This window comes from Protopterus annectens, chromosome 10.part0, assembly GCF_019279795.1.
Source record: "Protopterus annectens isolate FY-2018-M chromosome 10.part0, PAN1.0, whole genome shotgun sequence".
Lineage (NCBI taxonomy): Eukaryota > Metazoa > Chordata > Ceratodontiformes > Protopteridae > Protopterus > Protopterus annectens.
The window spans coordinates 1,394,429,945-1,394,454,552 of NC_056744.1; the positions used below are offsets into that span (position 1 = coordinate 1,394,429,945).

Here is a 24,608-nt window from a genome sequence, read left to right on the forward strand (position 1 = left end):
ATTTTCTAGTGAGACGACTGTCACTTTCCCTTTTTACCATTTACTTCCTTTCCTGACATTACACCTCCTTCTGTATTAAAATACAGATTGTTCTTATCATTTTCATAATGCTCCCTATCGCAATTCCAATCTTTAATATATTCAGCTATAGTAGAAAAAGCTTTATCACAGGGGCAAATACACACTAGTGAAAAAAAAAAACAAATAAAAAGCACTTGAAATACTTATCCAGCTTCCAAAAGTAAACACTCATCCCAGCCCCAAAAGCAAAATAACACCCCACAGTGGGGGTGGGGAGGCAAAGCCACCCTCCCTTGGGGTAGGTTTTACATTTTTAGAGTTTTGTCACAGGTGGTAGGTTGGCCAACCTCTGTTTTTCTCTATGAAAAACTTTGATTAAACAGCTGTTCGATAAAGTGAGGTTTTGACAAAGTGGATTTGATCAATACTGGTTCGACAATATGAGTATTCAGTGAAGTGATACAGACCCCAAAGGGTTATTTTACAGAGAATGGACTCCTGAAAGAGGGATAAAAAGGAAAAGTGACAGACGGTTGTAGCACCTAAGGTTTATCCGTGAGCACTTATGGTCATACGCCATTCAATTTTCAGATCATATGGGCATAAAGCCTATAAAGCAAAGTTTATACAAAATTTCTCCTGACCAAGTATCACAAAAGATGTGAAAGACTACTGGCAGAAATGTGAGCAATGCCACAAAGTTGGAAAGGCAGGATTTATGACTAAATCTGCTTTAATGTCTTTGCTTATTGAAGAACCATTTTAGACAGTAGGTACAGACATTATGGATCTCTTAGTCCCCCAAACTCTACAGGTAAGACAAATATCCTGGTGGTACTGGACTATTCTATTAGATACCTTGGGGTGGTGGGTCTTGTCCTCTAGTGAGACAGAGAAGGTGGCAAATACACTGCTAGAAGGGTATGTCTCCCAACAGAACTACTGACAGCCAGTGAGGTGCCAATGTTATGTTGCAGCTATTGGCCTCTTTGTGGAAGCAGTGTGGGGTAAAGCATTTAAAGACTACTCACCTACCATCACCACACCAATGGTCGTTTGGAGGTGTCCAATGCAATACTAAATACCATGCTGACAGCACTTGTAAACTAGTTAAGAGGATGTGGGGCAGGTACCTGCCCCTTCTCTTAGCATACATAGTTATGCCCTAGGAATCCATAGGGATTTTACCCTCTAAGTTGCTGTATGGTCACAAAGCATGGAGACCCTCAGAAATAACTCCTGATGAATGTGAAGCTGACCATCATTCCTAGAAGGAATCTGTTATGAAATTTCTTCTGCACTTCTGGACCTGACATATGGAGCTCACAGGAATGGTACAAGAGTGCCTAGTACAAGCACACCAGCAAAAGGATTGAATGATGAACCCCTGCCATGACTGAGAGACACTAGTATTCAGCATCTTCAGTGGTTTACATGAGAAAATAAAGGAGGATTTTCTGGTAAACTTTCTCGGCAAGGCTTGGTGTGATACCTTAGCAGATGAAGTATCCCTTTCACAACAGCTACTTCCTACTGAGGATCAGGAGATCTGGGCAGTATAACAGATGTGTGGGGACCTGTTTACTGGTAAGCCAGCATGTACCCACCTCATGAAGCATCTTATGAACACAGAGACCAGCAGCCCATCAGACAGGCCCCTTCTAGAGTGCCTGAATGACTTAAGCAGATCCTGGGATAAGAACTGAAAGGGGATAGGAACTGAAAGATATGTTGGGTCTAGGAGTAACCCAGGAGTCCAGTATATTTTCTGGACCATACTGGTTGTGCTGTTGCCAAAGAAAGATGGCAGTACTAGCTTCTGTGTAGATTACAAGAAAAATGAATAGTCAAACAGATACTTACCCCATGTCCAGGGCAGATGCATCTTTAACAGTGGCTCTGTGGGGGTATCAGTATGAACAGACATGGGCTCAGAGCTGAATCCTACTGCACGCACACACACACACACTTTCACTGGGAACTCCTCTGTGAAACTGAACATTATTCATACTCAAGTCACTGGGTCCTTGTACACAGCCTGCACTAATTCTGCCAATGTTTCTGGGACTTCAACCACCACTGGACTGCCCAAATCAGCTTTCTTGGGACCTTGCCATATGTTTTTTCAAGTGTAGGAATGCCTAGTTGATGTTTGGTGTGAGACAGATAGTTCAGCTTCTTCACAACTACCTGTCTCACTGCAAACATCAGGTTGGTTTGCTGCATCCTAATCTGAATCCAAACTGCTCATCTCCCATCTTACTTTCTATTTATTTATCACCCTCTCCAGAACTTTCATGCAGTGAGATAAGAGTTTCATACCTCTGTACTGCCCACAGTTGTGGATATCTCCTTTGTTCTTGTGCAGTGGCACTGTTATGACTATTCTCTAGTCAATGGGGATACACCTTTCTCTCCATACTGCCACTAGTACCCTCACGAAGCATTTCTCCCCTATATCATCTAGCAATTTAAAGATATCTGCTGTGACCTCATATGACACTGCTGCTATAATTGACTTCATTTCCATGGTGATGTTCTTACTTCTTCTTCAAGGGTGGGTTCCTCCGCCTCTTCATTGTAGGCTACATCTGGGGTAATATAGCTTCTGTGGCATTTTCTTCATTCAGAAGCTTCTAGAAATACTCCTTCCATTTGCCTTTGATATCCTGTGGACTGGTGACTAGGCTGCTGCTGGCATCCTTTAAGAAGGGTGCCTAACTGTCTTTTTTATTTTCTATAATTTTCTACGTACTGCTTAGAAAAAGGTCACAATTACAACATAATTTTAAAACATTACAAATGTTGACATCTTTTCATGCTACTAAAAGCAAATATCACAGATTCAGTCACACATTTTTAGATTACTACTGCAGATTTTGTAAGGCTTAACGGTAGGTCATAAATCTGTTATAGTCCAACTTAAAAAGCAGTGGCAGATTTTTATTCAAACATCACATCATTTCCATCCATCTAGACCTCAAAAGCATGTTCTATTGAGACACCCTGAAAAATGACACTTGGGGAAAAGAGTGCATTCTTCTGGCACATTACCCTGTTCTCTTTCTTGACAGGCCATCTGCATTGGCATTACTGATAGCTCTTCTGTGGTGGATAGTCATGCTGTAGGACTGCAGTGCTAACCAAGTTCCCTCTAAAAGGCTTATGTTGCATGCTAATACTGTGCAATCTCTAAGTGGTTATGGTCTGTAATCATGGTGATCTTTCTGCCACACAGGTAGGGTTGAAGATTTGTAGAGCTTAAACTATGTCCACACACTACTTTTAAACAACTGCACACAATTCCTCTATGAGCTATTCTTTGCCTGAGATATAGTATGGAATATGGGCTGCTATTTTCCCATTAAGGAAACCTGGTTAAATACAGCCCTACACCATCTCTAAAAACATCTGTCTGGACAATAAATCCTTGATTGTAGTCAGGACTGGCTAACACAGGGAGTCCACTCAAGGTCTCTCTCAAGCATTCAGAATGTTTTTCACAGGTCAGTGTTCAGACAAACTTGTCTGGTCTGTTTCTGATGATGTCTTTAAGGGGAATGGTTGTCGTACTATAGCAGGGGGGAGATTTCCTCTAGTACCTCACTTAGTAGCAGGGCTAGGCTTCTCTTTGGCAGGCTTTGGCCAAGTCATACCACCTCCTACTCTGTGACAAAGGTATGACACTTCTACAATTTCTGCTTTAATGCTGATGGCTTTTGTGATGCATGATGGTCCCACCACTACTACCAATATGTGATGGTCAGCACTGCCACCAATATGTGACATCCCCAATGTGGGCCAGTAATCAAGGAGCTTCAATCCTTATCACTGATACTGGAGAGGGACATGCACTGGGAATACAAGTGGATTTACTCAGCATTTCCAAATGCAGACCTCTCTGCATCAACCACAATTTCTGTTAAGAGCACACAGGGAACACACTCAGCCCGGGGTCTGGATTTCTCTATATCTGTCTCCATTCGGGTCCCGAGTAAGACTGCCCACTGGTACAGCTGTAGGGTTAGGTCCTCAGCCAGGTTGTCCAAGCCAAGCTCTCCAGCACCCTCTCTGTAAACCCAGTGCTTCATGTCCCTGTCCCAAGTAGATGACACACACACCTGGGAAATGCTGGCACAGATTTATCTGCTGTGCCCCCTTCTGCCCAGAGTATAAGGTAGTTATCACTGTGAACAGACACTCCATAATCAACTACTCTAAGGTCCTTAACAAAGAGTGTCCAGTTATACTGTGTAATATTAATACTAATACAAATGGTAGTAATTGACCAAGATGGCTAGGCCTTCTGGGGGTGGCCCACACAGTGTCACCAAACAAATATAAGCACTCTCAAAGGTTAATAACTTTCTAAAAGGACCTTCTACAATAAAAAAATATATATATTTAATAACAAATAATAAAAGAGCATGAAAATATATAGTCACAGTAAACCACAGAGTTCATGTCACAGGGAATATTGAAAATAACATTCATGGACAGACTCATATAAATAAAGAAAAACAATCTCTAAACTAAGCTTCACCATATTCCTGACTGAATCTAGGAGAATTGCTATTCCTTAATAACTTACTTGATAGAGCAAGGCACAATAAAATACATGAGCAGTTTTTCTAGTCAGGTTCCCCAACACAGAATACTCTCTCCTCAGAAATTATTCCCTGTAAAATATAATACCCAAGATGGCTTGCAGAATGACCTCATCTGGTCACCTGACTCTAGGTTCTCGCAGTAATCCCCTATGGAGCTGAGACAGGAATTTAGGACAGACGGCTACAATACACATCTTAAATGTTTATGGCAGTGCCTGGGGCATCCCTGATTTTTACTGAGCTAATGAACAAAGGCTTCTTCCAGACCTAAAGTCTCCTGTCCTATTCAGCATTGTGAGGTGCCATTTTAATGGTTTAACAGCTCATTTACATTTCCCTTATTTTTCTTAAAATAAGCCAGCTCATTAACCCTTGCTGTTCCAGTATCCTTTATTAAAGCATATGCATTTAATTCAATTACAATGATACACGTATATTTCTTTTCATTCCAGCAGGGTGTACTGTTGATACATTTTAACACAAGCAAACCTCACAGATACATTTTCATCACAAGCATCTCTACAAATAATTTTGATATACAAATGACATATAATTATTTACAAATTTCCAGCTAGCTGTGCTGGCACAAATCATACATCTACTGCCCTACTTCTCTTGGCATGGCTGAGAGCACCTCCTATCGTTGCAGCCTTAATAGTTAACCCTGCCATTTTCCACCTGCAGAAAAGATTTCCATGCCAGGAGCAACTGTAGACTGCAATATTACAAAGGTAAGCAAGAGTGTAGTCCCATCTTTTGCCAGGATGTGATCTACCAAAATCTGGAAAGCTACTGTGGCTTTCCTTATCCCAAAAGTCATGCTGGTGGACTTGTATAATCCAAAAGGAATTCCAAAGCCTGACCTCTCCCCTTGCTGCAGGAGACTTACTTGCCAATAACCCTTGGTCAGGCTAACAGCAGGTAGATACTATATGACAGAGCAATGTTAAAAAAGCTGAAAAGTAAGGTGTATAAAACAGGTGAGGAAGCTAGAGGTAATTGAGATGAAGTGCTTTAGAGGGATGGTAAGATGGACATTGAGGGATAGACAAAGAAATGGGGTCAGAGCAGAAGCCAAAGTAGCTCCAATCACAGAGAAATTCAAAGAGAACAGATGAGTATGGTTCGGGCACATGTGCATAAAAGCAGAGACAATCTGTTGAAGATGATTCATGACAGAAAGGAAGAAGGCAAGAGCAAACAAGGTTTTCCAGCAAAGGGATGGATGCATTGTGTGAAATATGACTTGCAACATTCATGACTGTCAAAGAAAGTAGGAAAGTGGCACTGAACAGAGAGAGATACTGACAGCTGGCACAACATCCTGAGCCCAGGGACAAGGACAAAAAGAGCTGTTGGTGGTGAATATTACTAGCCTTACCTGTAAATTACTGTATACGTGTGTGTGTGTGTGTGTGTGTGTGTGTGTGTGTGTGTGTGTGTGTGTGTGTGTGTGTGTGTACGCGGGTGTGTGAGTATAACAATTTATTCAAAGTATAAATGCTTGGGCAAGTGAACACTGGAATGCACATAAACCCAGAGAGAGAGAGAAGGGGGAGTATGAAAGTGGCCTGGGAATCAAGGCCAAATACTCTGCTCAGCCAAGTGTTCTGTGTAAAGCCAATTTTGGGATGTAGATGATGGAGGCTCATACCCAGGGCAAAAAGTACACAGAGTTTCAAATCTCAGACTTTACTTCTTCAGCAAACGTTTGGTTATGTATCCAGCCATACTGCCTTAACATGGCAGCAGTAGCATTGACCCTAGCCACAGTATCTGCACAGTCATACACACTCTTCAAAGCATGTCCAGATATTTGAGGCATAACAAAAATAACAGAGTGCAGATAAAAGTTACCTTCTAAAGGAAGTGTGGCAGAGTATTTCCTCAAACAGTCTACACAACTGAGAATAAACGTCCAGATACGTGCTTAGTAGTTAATAATTCTGTATGCTGAGGTAGAAAAGAAAATTCTCCTACCAAATCTGTCCAATAACTACCTTCTTTATCCACAAGAGAAGGGTTAGTACTGACCAAAAATCTGTTTCCAGTTGGCAAAGAAGTCAAAATGCATTTGGGTCAGATCTAAGATGAGAAAACAAGATTTTTTTAGCTTGAGGTACTTTATAAAGTCTATCTGCCTTTTTGCAGACTGAATCTTTAGAATCAGGGTTATTACAGGCAGCATTTACCATTCTTCAAGGCTGCTAAAACAGGAGTGATGGGTGTAGTATATGGCACATCCACTTGGAGCCTACCATTGCAGCTCCTCAGAACAGGTAAAACATGGACCTTTACAACAAACGTTATTCAGTCATCCTGGAAATAGTTTGTGAAAAGGAAAACTCCTCAAAGGGAGATGGAGAGGACCAACTTTCCTAAGAATCAGTGTTGTGGGCTTAGGAATCCCCAGGAGAAGCCCTATCTCTGTTAATATCAGGACAAGGCTATCTCTGTCAATATCAGAATCTTCTGATAAAACTTCCTCAAGAACTTCTTTAATGAGACTGCACCCTAGTAAGAATTTCAGAGTTTCAAGATTAACAGCCCATAACTTTCCAGACAAGGTAAGGAAATAATCTTTATGAACAGACACCATGTCCTCAATGTCTAACGTTTTGTTTTTTGTTTTGTAGGGACTTCTTTGGAAGAAGATTGATTAGAGGATGGCACCTCACCCCTGGCAAGAGCTCTCTTTCCCTGGCCACCCCAAGAAGAATCTCCAGGAATATCTCTCAGACCCAAAAAATATGGTTTTCCCATACCTGGAATGGGCAATGAAACAGCTGCAAAGGACATGGCTGACCCTAGGTCCATGGTGGCTAAAAGGGTTAAACCAGAGGAAACTAGAGTAACAAGTGATTGGTACAAGTAACAATGGTTGGCCACTACACAAACAGCTGAGGCACTGTCTGAGACCTTGGTGGCAGCAAGGGCTCCTTAATCTGTTGCCTTTTTGCCTTTTTCTTTTTATGGACACAGCAGGAAGACCCAGCTGGACTGGAATAAGTATCCATGTTCCAAGAAGAAGCCTGACTGCATTTAAGTGCTGATGGAAGGAGTTAGCTGGAAGGTAAATGCATTTTATTGCTTTTGTTTACCAGGAAAGTCCGACTGGGCACAAGTTACATTTTCAGAGGAGGCCCGGGAAAATGCTCCATTTTACAGAATGAGTAGAAGGCAGTTATACAAGATTTACATAATAAATGTACATACAAGTTGTCAGACAAATGTTCAGAAGCAACACACACCCCTCACCCTTACACTTCTCAACATAGTCCCTTTCAAATGTAAAGCACAAGCAGTAAACCTAAAAAACTGTCATAACTCAAAGTCCCTTTTCTGCAGTGTCCTGATGAAAATAAATGACCGTAAGCTGCCAAGTTTATAGAAGCATTCAAGTTAAAATATTCTTCCTGCCCTGTAAAACATTTCCAGATCATTAAAACGTACACACACAAATAAAAGTTTTCAAATGCAGTACACTTTTCCTACAAAATTAGCCCCCAGTACATAAAAATAAGCCCTGTTCTAAGCTTGAAGATGATTGCTGCTCATGTGAAGCCTCAAGAGTCGAGTCCTCTTGAGGCAGAAGGAAAGTACTGGAAATGTTTACACTCGGTCTGCTGATTTCCCTTCAAGGGGCGATGAGCCAGAGCTTTGTGAAGCAAGACGGTTGTTGCATCCTGTGCAATATACAACCAATATAGCCAAAGGCTACTGCAACAGTGAAAATGATAAGCATAATGGTTAAGGTGTCAACCTCACAAACACAAGGTACAGGGTTTGATTCTTACATCTGAAAGAGAAACTGATTAGCCTTAAAATGACCTGCAGGGCAGCTAGCATAATACTTCCCTATGAGCCAATAAAGGAGTGTGTGTGTGTGTGTGTGTGTGTGTGTGTGTATATATATATATATATATATATATATATATATATATATATATGGGTTACATTCTATATGCATGCAGAGCTATAGATAGATATAATTAAAGTACAGATGTGTAAGTTGAACATACCAAAACAGTAAATGTTAGAATGATCACTGCTGCAGTAGCCTTAGCTATATGGATAGATTATCATAGCTAACTACATTTGGGAGGTGGAAGGAGAATAGTCCAGGAGCCCTGTAGAATGGTCCTTGCAAAACTTGATCTGAACCTAGAGAAGGATTCCAGCTTATAGTGCTTTGTAATAGTGTGTACAGAGGACCAAGAATCAGTTTCTAGAATACTTCCAGAATCCAAATCCTTTCCAAAAAGCCAAAGATGAAGCCTTATACAAGCTGGATTCCTTCTCTAGGTCCAGATCAAGTTTGCAAGGACCATTCTCTAGGCACTACTGGACTCTTCCCCTTCCACGTTCCAAATGTAGTTAGCTATGGTAACCTACTCATATAGCCAAGGCTACTGCAGCAGTGATCAAAATAATGAACACAGTTCAGTTGTGTATGCTGAATTTACCATAACATCAGATGTTCAAATCGTGACTGCTGCAGTAGCTGCTCCCTTCCTCCTCTTGGTTTTTGGTGATTTTTTTTTTATGACAGGGTGTGGACATTTATTTTTTTAATGTTCTTAGCATTATCCTTTCAGGTCTCAGCCTCCTCTGTCTGATGGCAGGAAAGCTCTGAAGGGCTTCACGCCCAAACCAGTCTTTTAGTCAGCTCAGCTCGTTCTTCCTGACAGTTTGAGCATGTGGAAGGTTCCCTGAAGCTTTAGAAACTGGCCGACTGTTACATCCTTGGCAGGATATATCCCATATAGCTAAGGCTACTGCAGCAGTGATCAATATGATTAATACAATGGGTTATATTCAATTGATAATTTGCTTGCAGTGACTGGATTTTAAATTACATCAAATCACTGCTTGTTGAAAGAACTGTTTTCATGTTAGATCATAGTTCAGTAGGGATAATGAATGTTATTGTACTGTGTGGAGCATCATGATTTTGCTAAGAAATGGAAAAACTTCATCCTGGTTCAGCTTTGCTACAGCGAAAGACTCGACCTTAACAATGCTTAGAGGGGTGCTTGACAACTGTTAAGCATCCCAGGTGCTGTTAAGGTTGGGTCTGCACTAAAAGCAGACAGCTCTGATCAGTAAACTGCAGAAACAGGACAAAAAATGGCTTGTTTCAACTCCAGTTTATGTCTGATGTCTACTAAAGTACACAAACTACTTTGGTACAATTACATATTCCCTGCTTAAGGGAAACAAGGACATCAACCACTCCCCACTGCTTTACCGCTTAACATATCACATTTTTTTTTTAAATCTTACTTTTTTCTAATTTGTAGGACATGGAGATGATAAATCATCACGCAATACAAAGAATTATGAGCAAATCAGCATAACTACATATTAGGTATTCTCAACATGGATACTAAGATTCATCTCTCGAGCTTCGATCTCAAAGGGAATTCCTTGGCATCCATGTTTCAAAACACATAAGTCAGTTAAAATTGGTGACCCACTAATACTCCTCTGTGTTACTTCCAGTGTTGTGCAATCTCAGCATTAGTATATTTTAAAGAGGGAAGTAATGGCCTTAAGAACATATAGTAAATGCACCCATAAGTATATCCTAATGTTTCGCCATGTAAGGGGCCTGTTGATAGATCAAATGTTATCTATTGACAGAATGTAGTGTGAATAACCAATATTGGCTAGAATAAGTATGAGATTACAGAATGCCAAAACATTAAGCAATATTTATACTTAATGTTTCAGTATTGGGAATACTTGTGTATGTGTAACTGCACACAGGTTAAGGTTATTGTAAGGATCGGGAAAGGGGAAACGTGTTATGCTTGCGTATGGATATGTGTGAAGTGTCTGTCTGTGTTGTCTGTCTCTCTCATTTAGTGGTACTGTTAAGAGTGTTTTGCAACATAATGTCTAGGAATGGTGCTATAGGCTTAAGGCCAGCACATACGAGTAAGGTGGTATGAAGCAGCATATATCCCCTGGCCTCCACGACAGAAAGTTTAAGATAATACACAGTGAACACTCTAGCTTTGTTGGGTCTTTCTTGCAGTTTTTAATTAGTGGTTTGTGACCTTTCAAATCTTTGGTTTGGGTTTATATGCACACATACACACGCACACAAATAATATTATAACACATGGGTCTACTCTGAAAATAAAAAAAAAATCTTTTTTTTTACATTTTTGCAGGGTGGCAAGCTCCCCTGCAACCCCTACACACCCTGCTAATTAAATATACCAACTCAGAGATTGCACTACAGCGAGAAAAATGGTCAATGTTTTTGTTTATCAGGTTTGTCCGACTGAGATTAGTCAAAAATCCCTTTTTCAGTGTGTGTGTGTGTGTGTGTGTGTGTGTGTGTGTGTGTGTATATATATATATATATATATATATATATATATATATACACACACATACATACACACACACATACACACACAGGCTCATAGGACATTACTAGGTTAACAGCTTAAGGGCCCTTACAAGCCTAGCCAATATAACCCAATTTCACCCAATATATGGCCTGTATGGGTAAGAGGATGGCATGAACTTGTGCCTGTGCATTGAGCATCTTACAGATTGCCCGTTCATAAGGAAAACAGGCACTACCTCAGGTGTAAATTTGTGATTCTCCACCCATTGATCCAAACTGCATTTGAAGAGGGCCAGTGAAGGGCTCTGCTTAATTTGACTAGGGAAGCCTGTTCCAAAGAAGGGGAAATCTCTGAGACAAATCTGTCTCTCCAGCATGTTTTGTTTGAGTTGCTAAGTTTAGATCCCTAGATCACGTGACCGTCATGCTGTTTGACTTGCAGATGTGCAGCATCTCCATCGGGGCTGGATTTCTAAGTGCCTTGTAGGTGAGGTACAGCCCAGCTCTTAACAGTCGGCAGCAGACAGAGCGAAGTGATAGGACTTTTAGTCTAGCCACATTGTTCATGTTGTTTATGCTCTGTATTTTCTTTGTGGGGAAACTTTTGAGATTGCTCCAGCTGCTTTAAGTGCCTAGTCAAACTACATGCCAAATGGCACATTTCACTCAATTACTGGTTTAATGAGGGCTGAGTACAACGGGGCTATAATTTCCTTTGATCAGGATGCCATACCTGTACTTACAAGTTGTGCCAGCAAAAAGGACTTCCTCACCACTGTGGACACATAGCAGTTAAAGTTCTGGCTGCTATCTATCTGTGTATCTAGATATCTCACCTCTGAGTCTACTCTTAGAGTGTGCTATTGATGTTGTAATTTGAAGGGATATTTAACTTCCCAAAGGTAAGATAATGCATTTTTTTGCATTTAGTGTTAGGCCATGGTTCTGGCACCAATCATCTGCCTTATATAAATCCTCTTGATAGATATCTATGTTGCTGGGGAATTCAGTGATTGGCTCCAGCATGCAGTCATCAGCAAACATTGTCATCCAGTGGCCTTCCACATTAGCCTTGACTTCAGAGAGGTATATTGCGAACAGAAGTGGTCCCAGCACTGAGCTCTGTGGCACACCACTAGTAACTGCTGGATCTGGATTCACCCACTTTAACCACGTGACCACACACACACACACACACACACACCCACACATGCACACACAGCAGAATATATGCATATAGGAGGAATAAACTGAAAAGAACACTCAATTAAATGTACAGGAAGTTGCCAGAAAAAGGGAAGAAAAGGAAGAGAAATCAAAGATTTGAAGGCCAAAAGATACTATGAGATTTGAGAAATATGATTTAAAGGATGCCATCACCAATTTAACTATTCTATCATTATTCCATAATTCCAAAGACATGCGTCTGGAGTGTTTCTCCCCGGGCCACTGCTGAAAATGGGCTCTGTCCTAGTTGGACTTTCCTGGTCAACAAATGTTAAATAAATAAATAACAATAAAATATATGAATAATTATTATGGAAGACTTTATTAGGTGCTCTGGGATGCTTTATAAAACATTAAATATTTTGAGTTTTTCATTAAGATTAGAGTATGCTGAAGAAATTGAATTATTTCTTTTGGGGAAGATGTGAAAGTATGCTCATTTACAATTTGTACTTTTGTGATATTTTGAACAAGCTCCTTCGATTTGCTCATTATATCACACAGCATAATGCTTACTGTAGGCCCCATTACTTGTGTAAACTTCCCCAAAACAAATAATGAAGTAAATAAATCAACAAATACTTAAATCCACACAAAAAATATTTTGGTGAACTGGCCCAAAGACAGATAACTATTTTTTCAATCCTTATTTTACAAAGTGGAACAAATCTGAAGAGTTGTTAAAGAGAAGTTTGTAAACTGCTTCATTACCTTTTCAATTTCCAACTCCCTTCCTTCACTTGCTAAAGTGTTTTCCTTCAAAAGCTTTTCAATTGTGTCTTTCGTTCTCTCAGTCTTCCTTAGCAGATCCTGCACCTGAAGAAAAAATTATCAGTAAAAAGATTTGTCTTCCTCCTGATCAAAAAGTATATTCAGTAATGTTTTTAAATGTAATAATTAAAAAAAACTCCAATCAAATGTCAATTTTCACTGCTTTAAATGCTTTTATGTCCTGTAGTGAGCATCAATATAACTGCATACAAAGAAAATGGGAATGAAGTCTCTCTGCATATCATCTTGGTTATTAGTGAACTCAACAAAATCATATCAGAGTTCCTTCTTACATTATCACTCTAAGACAGTCTCAAAGCCAGTTAGAGGGGAGGAGAAGCTAAATCTAAGGTATTAAAAAGCTTTAACAAAAGAAATAAGGTAAAAAAAAATCCCAAGACAAATAATGCTTTACTTAGTAGGAGTATGACACTACATTAAGTATGGGACTACTGTTTTGTTGTCAAGTGTGAATTGCCATTCCCAACAGACACTTAATACAAACACTAACAGATGGGTAAGATGATACCTCACAATGAATTAGGAGTTATGTACTTACCAAGCCTTGGTATATGTGTTGTCTTCTTTCATTCGTCTTCACCACTGGGCCTAGGATCTGTCCTCAGATCCGATTCAGCCTTTTCAAAAGACTGACTCCTCACGTCTTGAGCTCCTCCCACTCCCATAACACCCTGCAACTCCACTAAATCCTCAGACAGAGACTGCCGAAAAGATGACCCAACAGAAGGAATATACATATGCATATATAAACATTATATATATATATATATATATATATATATATATATATATATATATATATATATATATATATACACACACACACACACACACACACACACACACACATATATATTACACAGATTACCAACATGTGAACATCCACATGATATCACGGCTAAAGGAACTTGTACAAGAATAGCATTGCTCAACATGGATCTCAAAACTCGGAACCTATGGGTTCTGGCATCCTCCAGGTACATCCAGAGAAAAAGGAAGGGAGAAGGTAGGGTCGGATTTGAGGACAAATGAAAGAAGACAACACAGATACCAAGTTATGGTAAGTACATAACTCCTAAATCTGATGATGTCTCTTTCATTCGTCCTCACCACTGGGTCAAAGTCTCCAGCTATGTGGTTTCTTGGGTGGCCCTTATGGAAGGATATGCCTGAGCACTGCAGAGTCAAAGGATACTCCATTATTGCAGACGACATCCAATTTGTAATGAAGATATGTGAATTCAACCAGGTTGCTGCCACACATTCGTTAATAGAAGTGCTGGATGAAAAGCTAAGAAAGTGGACATCGACTGTGTGGAATGCACTTTTGGGGAACAGGAGAGTGGTAATCCTTTCAATGAATAAATAATGGATATACAGCTAGTAATCCATTTTGTCAGGGTTACTTTTGACACTGCTCTGCCTAAATGACTGGGTGAAAAAGAAATGAACAACTGTTCCGATTTTCTGAACTCCTTTGCTATGTGCAGATAAAAATGTAACTGTCTATGAATATCAAGTAAATGAAACATGCATTCACCTTTTTTAGAATAGTTAGGGAAAGACTGGCAGATGGACAGACTGGTTAAGATTCGTTTCCGTGCCCACTCTGGGCAAAAAGGAAGGTTCGTGTTCAAGGAAATCCTGTCTTTAAAAAAGTTGATATATGGTGGATTGAAGACATGGCCTGAAGTTCTGACACCCTTTGGATGAAAGTAATGGCCACCAAGAAGATAGTCTTCCAAGATAAAAACTTTAGATCACAGGGGGTTACCAGTTCAAAAGGTTTCTGAGTGAGGCAGTGCAAGACCAATGTCAAATCCAATGGTGGAGAAGGATCCTTAATGGGGGGGCCTGAGTAGGAAAACTCCCTTCATAAAAGCCTAAAAAGTTTAGTGGTGGAGATGGATGCTAGGTACTCTGTGGAGTGAAAATCGGTAATCGCCGCTAGTTATAACTTAATTGTGGAAAATTCGAGAATATTAACAGATGACCAGAACCACAAAACATATCAACTTACAAAAACTTTAATATTAAAATTAGAACTCTATCAAAATGATAAAAACAATAAAAATTATAATACTGCAAGTGCACATACACAATGAACGTGAATACACTTTCACCAACTGTTTTCCTCAGGCTAAAGATATCCAATACCGACAGCTAAGGATATAAATAACAAATCTTAAATTACATGATTCATCTATAAATCTAATTATGGGAACGTTTAAGGTATGGTCTTAAGGAAGTAGTTCCACTGACTCCTGGTGGTATATGGGCTATAAACCCGAATATCCATTTTAATTCTTCATATTCTGTTAATTGTACTATGTCACCACCTCTCAATGGTGTCATAAATATCATAAACTTAAAAGTGTTGTATTTGTTTCCATTATGTGCTTAGAGAGTGCATTTGTTAAAATATTTCTATTAATTTCAGAAAGGTGTTGGCATATTTGCTCCTTAAATTTTTGATTCGTCTTACCAATATAGTATGCTGTGCATTTAGTGTGCTTCGCTAAACAGATTAAGTTACGAGAGTTACAATTATCATAGGCTTTCAGTAAAAATCTTTTCCTGTTATTCAATGTTGTATACTTTTTCCGTATATAAATAATTACAAAATGTAAACTTATTACATTTGAACGTCCCTTTTTTAGTAATTAACTATGGTGTATCTTCTAACTGCATTTCATAGTGCTGTCATCTGTATTAAGTTTTGCTACCCTCAAACTGATTCTGCAATACATTCTTAAATATAAATATATATGGAGGGGGTGCATGCTTGTCCTGTGTAAGTATGTGTTAGGAACAACTCTATAAAAAAGGCAGTGAAGGCTATTTCTCCATTATGCTGTTTGTAGATTGTGACATCAAGAAAGTTTATACTTGGTGGTGAAATTTCACTTTTAAAACATAGGAAATTTGTAGTGCCTATTATATATGTTTTAAAATTATCAAAACATTCTACCACTCCAGATGAAAAAAAAAGGTTATCTAAAAAACTTTTATATAATTTAATATTGTTATTAATATGAGTTATTGTTAAGTACATGTTTAGTCTCCCACTGGTACATTACTATGTTTGCATATGTATTTGCAACTAATGTACCCATAGCAACACCTTTATTTTGTTTGTATATCCTATGTTGAAATAGAAACACATTATTTAATACTAAGTCTATTACTTCACAAATAAAGCCTATTTTTATTTGTGAATAATCAGAATGTTCATGTGAGTGTTTCTTAACTGAAAAAATTCCAACTTGATTTAGAACAACAGTAATCAGAGAGTCAGCATCAAGCGTTACAAAAAAGAAATCTGCAGTGAAGTCTTTATATGCTGACCAGTAATACAGTTGTACAAAATCTGTAGTGGCTTTAATTACTCCAGCCCTGTTAAGGTCTTTTTTAACTGCTGGTCAAGGTATGCTGAAATTGGTTCGGTGGCCCAGCCTTGAGCAGATACTATAGGCCTCAAGGGAGGAGATGTCAGATTCATGTATTTTAGGTACCCCATAAAAACAGGTAATCTTGGATTTTCAGTCTTAAAATAATTGAATAAACTTATCGCTGTGTGCTGCTCATAAAGCATAGTATCAAGAACACTGTATATGGGACTTAATTTATTTTAATTTTGTCCTATTGATTTCCTTAGAATTGTCAGATTTTAGTAGCTCCAACATAGCCTGGTTATAATAGGCAATGTCCATAATTAATATACCCCCTCTCTTGTTTGTCTTCATTTTTAATAACGATCTTTATTGCCCATCAGTGCTTGTAACACTTGTTCTTTTGTTATATTATAAAATAACCATTTCTTGGGTTTTTGATTTAATTGATATAATTCTCCTTCAACTGCTTTTTCGAATGCTAATATGATGGAGTTCTGTGGTGGCACAAATGTGCTGGACCTCTAATTCATTTAAACAGATTTTGTTTTTATTAAAAATAATTCTTAGGTTTAAATTCCTTGTAAAGTGTTTTAATTCAATTATGTCCTGCACAAGCTCAGTCTGTTGTGAAGGTATAAGCAAAAGATCCTTAGATAAAACATTTAGTTCTAGTTTTGTAGGATTATAACTGGAAATGTTATATACCTGATGAGGAATTGTTCGTACAAGTTGTTGTGTCCCCTGCTCAGTCACTAGTCTCTCTTGAAAAGGTTGTATATCCTATAATTCTCCTTCTTGGTGCTCCATATTTACTAAATTCTTGTTTGACTTCTAGTTAGGGGTCGATGGTTGGTATGTTGATGTTCTTTCTGGAGCATGGTTGAGACATTGGTAAAGGGTATTCCATTAGGATTATAAAATCTAAAGGGTCAAGCACAGTAACATTATTGGCATCTATTACAGTTTTTTTTTATATGATTGCTCAGTGCTGCTTTCATTTGCATTCTTTACAGCTTGGGGGCATGTATCAGTCCTACTTTGTTTGCAGTTATTACTGTCGGTTGGTTCCTGTGGGTGGACATAGTTATTTTGTATTTGTGCCTTTCTATTGGGTCATGTAAAGATGTTACCAGTTTTGAAATCATGGATATCTCATAGTAGCTTTCTTCATTTGGTCTCAATAATCCATCGTTCAAATGCACTGACTTTATGTATAGTTTCTTGTAAGAGACTTGTCTGTTCATTAAGTTCTATATTTGATACAAGATCTGTATAATGAGTTTCCACCTCGTCACGCAGCTGTACTTCTACATGACTGAAATAAGCTAGCATCATTTCAATGTAAAGAAATGAGCAGCTCAAATTAATTAGTTGCCAACAACGTAAGAGAGCTGGAAGTTTCTCTCTATAAGAAGGCATTTTTAAACTCCTGAGCCCAAGTGGAACAATTTTCTTTTTTAAGTAGATGTTAAAACTTGCACGTTGCCACTGTAACCATTTAAAAGCAAGCAATGACAGTTCAAATTGCTGGAGCTTATCATGATATTGTGTAAGCAGATCCACACCTGGTGTCTGTTGTGATGGTTCAATAAATTCCCCACTGTTCTCCAAATCTGGTGTAAGCAAGCTTTCCATAGGGTTAATCATATCAGAGATGGATGCCAAAGTATGAACCAGCATAGTACTTGTAGAGGGAACTCCAATTTTGCTAATTTCCACTGTACCCACCGAACAGAACATAAGCAGAGGAAGCAAAAACAGTATTAGTACAGTGAAAAATCCAGTTATCTAAACCTTAGTAAATTTAGGAATATTAATAGATGATTAGAACCACAAAACGCCTCAAAAATATAAAACTGATAATTGCCAACAGTTGTAATTTAATTGTGGAAAAACTAGCCCCTGGATGCAAAAACAAGCTTAGAGAAAGGAGAATGGCAGAAACTGGAGCTAAAAAGGGGTCTATCTTTCTGGCCAAGGCCCAAATGGAAAACCTCTTCTACTTGCTATGGTACACTTTTTTGGTGGAAGACTTCTGCAAAGCAAGTATGATGTTTTGGACTGGGGAAGCTAGCCTGGACTGCCTTAAAATCAGCAGAAGTGGAGGAACCATGCAGTCAGCCTGAGGGATGTGAGATTGGGAGGGTGGAGTTCCAACGGATGAGAGATCAGATCCCGTCTGAGATCCAGTATCCATGGTGGATACCTTGCATGAAACCATTAGGACAGGGAACCATTACTGACGAGTTTAGAAAGGGGCAATGAGGATTATAGTACTCTTCAACCTGCTGGCTTTCTGTAGAACTTTCAGCTTCAGGTGAATTGGAAGGTAAACATACAGGAGACCAGGGAGCTAATCGTGGACTAGAGCATCACTGGATGACTCCAGCTTTGGAGGGATCAGAGCAAAGTACCTGCTGTATCTGTTGATCAGAGGGGAAGCAGATAGGTTGCAGCAAGGTAGGCCCCCAATGGCTGAATATCTGATCCCCTACTGCTGGGTTCAGGGGCCACTTGTGTGGACTCAAGATGGATCTGCTTTGTCTGTCCCCTAACACGTTGGTCTCCACAGGAATGTGCATTGCAAGAAGAAAGTAGTTGGAAGAGATCATCCATTCCCACACTCTCATGGCCTCTCTGCATAAGGGGTATGAATGGGTTCCCCCCTGCTTGTTGATATACCAGACTACAGATACGTTGCCTGTGTGACTTGCTATTATTCCCAGTGGGAGGCAATCATGAAAGGCTTCCAATGATAGTAGGACTGTTTTCATCTTCAGGACGTTGACGTGCAACTTGGTCTCAGTTGGGGACCATGTGCCTTGGACCAACCTTCCTTGGTAATGCCCTCCACCTCAACAAGGAGGAGACTGTGGTCACCATGGCTGTTGGAGGGGAAAGAGAGAAGGGCCTGCCTAGATAAAGGCCATCAGCGATGAGCCACCACTGAAGTTGTCAGCAGACTTGAGACAGCTTGATCCAATGACTCAGATGGTAAAACAGAATGGACTACTGGACTGACAGAGTCCACTGAAGCACTCTCATGTAAAATCTTGATACTGGGACCAGTAATATGGCAGCTGACATGGAACTCAGGACTTTCAAGACAAGAATCAATGGTGGGACGGGTGTGTACAGCAAGGACTGAACCTGTTGCCTGAGAGAGAGTACAATGTAAGGGGTAAGGATGCTATCTGAGTAATAGCGTTTAACTTCATTACCTCTATGACCTGAACAGGGACCAAGTTGGACTTTGTGGTGTTTATAGTAATCCCCAGTTGGCAGAACAGGTGTAAAAGGTACTGTACCACTAGGCCCAGTTGATGCTTTGTAGGTGCAGTCAGGAGCTAATCGTCCAAGTACAGAAACACCTGGAATCCTTGCAGTCTCAGATGAGCTGCCACCACTGACATGCATTTGGTATACATCCAGGGGTCTTTGGTAAACCCAAAGGGCAGTGCTCTGAACTGATAATGACTGGCTCCCAGCTACATGCGCAAGCATCTCCTGGAGTGTCTGTGGATATTTATTTAATAGTAGACATCCTGGAGATCTATGGAGCACATCCAGTCATCCTTGCACAGTAGAAGCAGAATAGACTGAACAGTCACCATGAAAAACTTTGACTTCTTGAGAAAAAAATTCAATTTGCTCACATCTAATATGGGTCTTATGTCCCCTGTCTTTTTTGGCACCAAAAATAAGCATGAATAAAGTGCCACATCCTTGCTGTAGGGTTGGGTCCTCTTGGATGGCTCATTTTTCCAAACGTTTCTGAACTTCTTGAAGGGCCTGCTCCCTCTGACTGGGTGGTATGGTAGGGAGCTTTCTTGTGGTGGGTGGAGGAAGGGAAAGAAGAATATTGTATCATCTGGATATTATGTCCAGAACCCAGTTGCCATTTATTTTTTTCCAGGCTTTGGGTTCAAGGAAAATCTTCCCCAGACTGCCTCAAGAGTAGAACAGTCAGGAATCGCTTCAGGAGCACTGATAGGGCTTGTCTGAGAAGGGTTCTCTAAACCCATGACTCCATGGCCCCCTCTGCCCCTGGGGTGGCACCTTCCATTAAATCCTCGTCCTCTACCTCTGGACAAGGAACCCTCATGAGACTCCTGGAAAGGACCATGTGATTTCCTGAACCACATCTTCTTCCCACTACTTTGGTTCCTAGAAAATGTCCTTTTGTGGGGAAGAAAACTTGATCCCTATGGCAAATAGCGTCTTTCCTTCTTGCTCAGTGCAGGTGAGTGTCTCCTCGACTAATGGTCCAAACAAGGAGGAATCATCAAATGGGGCATTGGTAAAGGATGCTTTGAATGGTTCTGCAAACCCACAAAGCCTCAAACAGGCAGGTCTCCTGAGGGCTATGCCTGATCTGACCACTCATGCCACATTGGAGATCAGCCTCATCAAGGAATTTGCTAGGGAGGATAGAGTGGCCAGTTGGGGAGACATCTTCTGGAGGTCCTCTGCCGACATGGACTCTGAAAGGGAGGTAGTAAGCTCATGAAACAGGTCCCTTTGCAGACGAGTAAAACAGAACAGATAATTCAACACTCTCAATGCAAAGCTGGTTGAGGGGTAAACACGCTTCCCATGGCTGTCCAGTATCTGAGACTCCTTGTTGGGGGGTAGACGGTAGAGCTTTGTTCCACCAGCTCTTTCTTGGTGGTTGCAGACACTATGACAGCATCATTTGGGACGCCCTTACTCCAGTGAAGATGGTTGGCAAGGGGACTCAAATACTTATCTGCACACTTGGGAATAAGCTCCATGGTGTCAGGTTCCTTCCATGCCTGGCACGACACCAGTCAGTTTGTCCAACAACTGAGTCACCCAGAACATAGATGGGCCCATCACAAAGGCCTCCAGAAAGACTGATTCCTCAGAAGAGGGGGTTTGGACAGGCCAACTATCCTTACATTTCAGGATCTAATATCTCCAAAGGAGATGTCCTTGGGTGGTGACTCGAGAGACCCCTCTCCTTCATGAAAATTGGTTGCATGCTCTCTTCCTGGGTTCCTCCTCTGCAGGGGACTCAGAGAAGAACTCAGAAGAATGAGGGACCTTTTGCAACAAGGGGGCTTGGAGGGCCTCTTGGGCTGGCTGACCAAGGACAGAATGAATGTTAGCAAGGCTCAGATAGAAAGGGAACTGAGCTGAACCTGGGGGAGGTGACTCAGCTCTAGATGCATAGAATGCCTTCTCTGCCACCTGGAAAGCCAAAAGACCTTTGGATGCTTCCCCTTCCCTCCTAGGAACCTTAACTGCCAGAAGGGAAAATACAGACACCACCCTGGATCCTAAGGCTCTGGAAGACACCGGCCCCAAGCTATCTAAAGCTGAAGCTAAGGACTCTAAAGACAACCATAAGGCATTCTTTAGCTATGTCAGAAACCTAGGAGGAAACTCCCAGATATGCTCAGAATTAGTTCAAAATGATGTGAAGATTACTGATCCTACAGACATTGCCAACATACTGGCTGACAGGTTCAGTGCAAACTTCTCCCCCCCCTCTCCACCTAAAGGAGAGATATCTATACCAAATGATTGTAGCCCCCCCAAACATCTCTAACGCTCAGGTGAGAACTGCTCTCTCCAAGGCAAAAAACACAGCATCCATGGGACCTGATGGTGTCCCCAGCTGTGTGCTCCATGAACTCAATGAGGAATTAAACCCACAGTTAGGACAGCTGTTTAATCTTAGTCTCACCTCCGGATATGTACCCAGGGAGTGGCGCACAGCGACTGTGGTCCCACTCCACAAAGGCGGTGCCTCCACCGACCCTGGAAATTACCGTCCCATTAGCTTGACAAGCCTTATCTGCAAAGCCATGGAGAGGATCATAATGGATCTCATAAATAAAGACATAGGGAATTTGCAGACTTTGGATCCAACCCAGTTTGGCTTTGTCAAAGGCAGATCATGCCTTTTAAACTTGGTTGACTTTTTTGAAACAGTCACCAAGGCCATTGACGAGGAAAGGCAGTCCATACAGCCTACCTAGACCTGGCGAAGGCCTTTGATACAATACCCCACTCGGGTATCATTGAAAAACTCATCAACTTAAATGTAAACCCATACATTACAAGATGGGTTGCAAACTGGCTGAGTGACAGAACCCACAGGGTCAGAGTTGCTGGCGCCATGTCAGACTCAAAGCCTGTCACAAGTGGTGTCCCACAGGGCTCAGTCCTGGGCCCACTCTTGTTTGGCATCTACTTTTCTGAAGTACAAGCAAACACAGGAGGGTTATGGCTGACAAAGTTTGCAGATGACTGCAAACTGGGCGCCGTAGTTGAAAACACATCCGACACAGATATCCTTCAGAAGGGTCTTACAGAAATGGATAACTGGTGCCAGAGCCATGGCCTCAAGTTAAATGCCAAGAAATGCATAGTCATACCCTTCAGGAAAAATAAGGTTACCCCTAGCTACCATATAGGTGGCAATCGCCTGAACACAGAAGAAGTTATTAGGGACCTGGGAACCCAGGTTGACAGTAGCCTTTCATTTGACACTCATATTGCTAAAGTAGTTAGGAAGACCTTCTACATTGCCCACCTTATCATGAAGGGATTCACATCTAGATCAAGGGAAGTCATAGTCTCCCTATACTCATCACTCATCAGACCAATGATCGAGTACAATGCCCCATTCGGAATGTATCTGACCCGACACTTGCAGCAGCTGGAGAGGCCACAAAAGTTCCTCACCAAAAGGATAAAGGGTCTCAAAAATCTGTCTTATGCTGCCCGACTGAAAGAACTCCAGTTATATTCAGTTGCATCGCTTGCTCAGAGGTGACCTATGCCTGACATACAAGGCCATGTCAAACCCAGATTTGCTGAGCATGCTTCAATCTCAAAAATCTAGATCCCTCAGAGCCACAAGGGCGGGAGACTTAAACCTCGACACGGTTATTAATAGGACATGCTGGAGGGATAGATTCATCACCCAAAGACTCCCTATGCTGTGGAACAAAATCCCAGTTTATGTGAGGCAGAGCACCTCGCTGGCCTTGTTCAAGAGGAATCTTGACCAATGGATGGGAGATCGCAGATACACCCCAGGGGCTACCTCAGTGTCACTGCTCGACAGAGGCACAGCTAAATAATGGGCATAGTTTCTCCAAACTAAAGGGGTGGCGTAAGCCACAAAACTATGGGCTAGGCTTATAAATGCCCTCGGGCAGATAGCCTAGTATGAACCAATGAACGAAGGGACAGATCTGACCAGTTCAGAACAAAGACCAACCCCCCGAGAGTCGGCTCTGATTTCTCAAGACTGGGACCCACTCAGCTCCAACAGTGATGGGGCCAAGCCAGTCTGGGACACTGCCGGAGTCGAGGAAAGGACTAGTCCCCACTCCAACATCACTCTCCAGGTACCTGGATCCTGGGTTTCTGAAGCAGAGGGTCAAATCAGAAGAGGAGAGACTATTAGCGGTGACGGGGCTCTCATGGATCCAAAATGGGATGGAGAGTGCAACAGTCCCATCTCAATCTGAGCCTTTAACAAGCTCCACATCATCCTGTCCATCTTGGATCAGGATCAGGACATTCTGGAAGACCTAGAGGATATGGATGAATTCCCAGACCTAGCCAGGGAGTGAGCCACTCTGGAGGCTGTAACAGGCAAGGGGGACTTGCTCCACCTTGGGGTGTGGCTCCCAGACCCCTGATCTAAGGCAGAATGGGATCTGTGGATCTCCACAATGTCTGCCAGATCCTAAGACCCTTTTGGATTCAAAACCTTGGGATCTGGTATGACAGGTCAGATCCAAAAGTCTGGTTTTCCTTGCATCCGATGTAGTCAGATTTGACATTTTTGTCCGTTTTTCAGGCGGGAAAGACAAGACCCACAGGGAGGTTGAGGAGGCTCACTTCTTGGATTTCTTCTGGTCTTTATGATCCTTAAAAAAACCTGGCCTGGCATCTGAGTTCCAGAAGTGGGCAATAAACCTTTAAGAATCAGTTTACTTCTCCTGTCGGACAAGGCAAAGGGAGTGAAACCTGCAAAAACATTACATTCCTTATCGAAATGGTCATGACCTAAGCAATAGATACACCTCTCGTGGGCATCCGAGTTGAGGACTGTATCCCCACAAGAGGTGCATCTCTTACTACCTGTACCTAAGTAACTAACTAACACATACACACACACACACACACACACACACACACACAAAGAAA

General features: G+C 41.1%; 1 protein-coding gene across 2 annotated transcripts in view; it reads right to left on the reverse strand.

Annotated features, from left to right (window-relative positions):
* The window catches only part of ODF2L (outer dense fiber of sperm tails 2 like), a 2,421,058-nt gene that overhangs the window by 632,467 nt on the left and 1,763,983 nt on the right, over positions 1-24,608 (reverse strand). For both annotated transcript variants that reach the window (XM_044086028.1, XM_044086027.1), the window contains one exon: positions 12,937-13,041. In XM_044086028.1, coding sequence (XP_043941963.1) covers positions 12,937-13,041 — 105 coding nt within the window. The remainder of the gene's footprint in view (positions 1-12,936; positions 13,042-24,608) is intronic.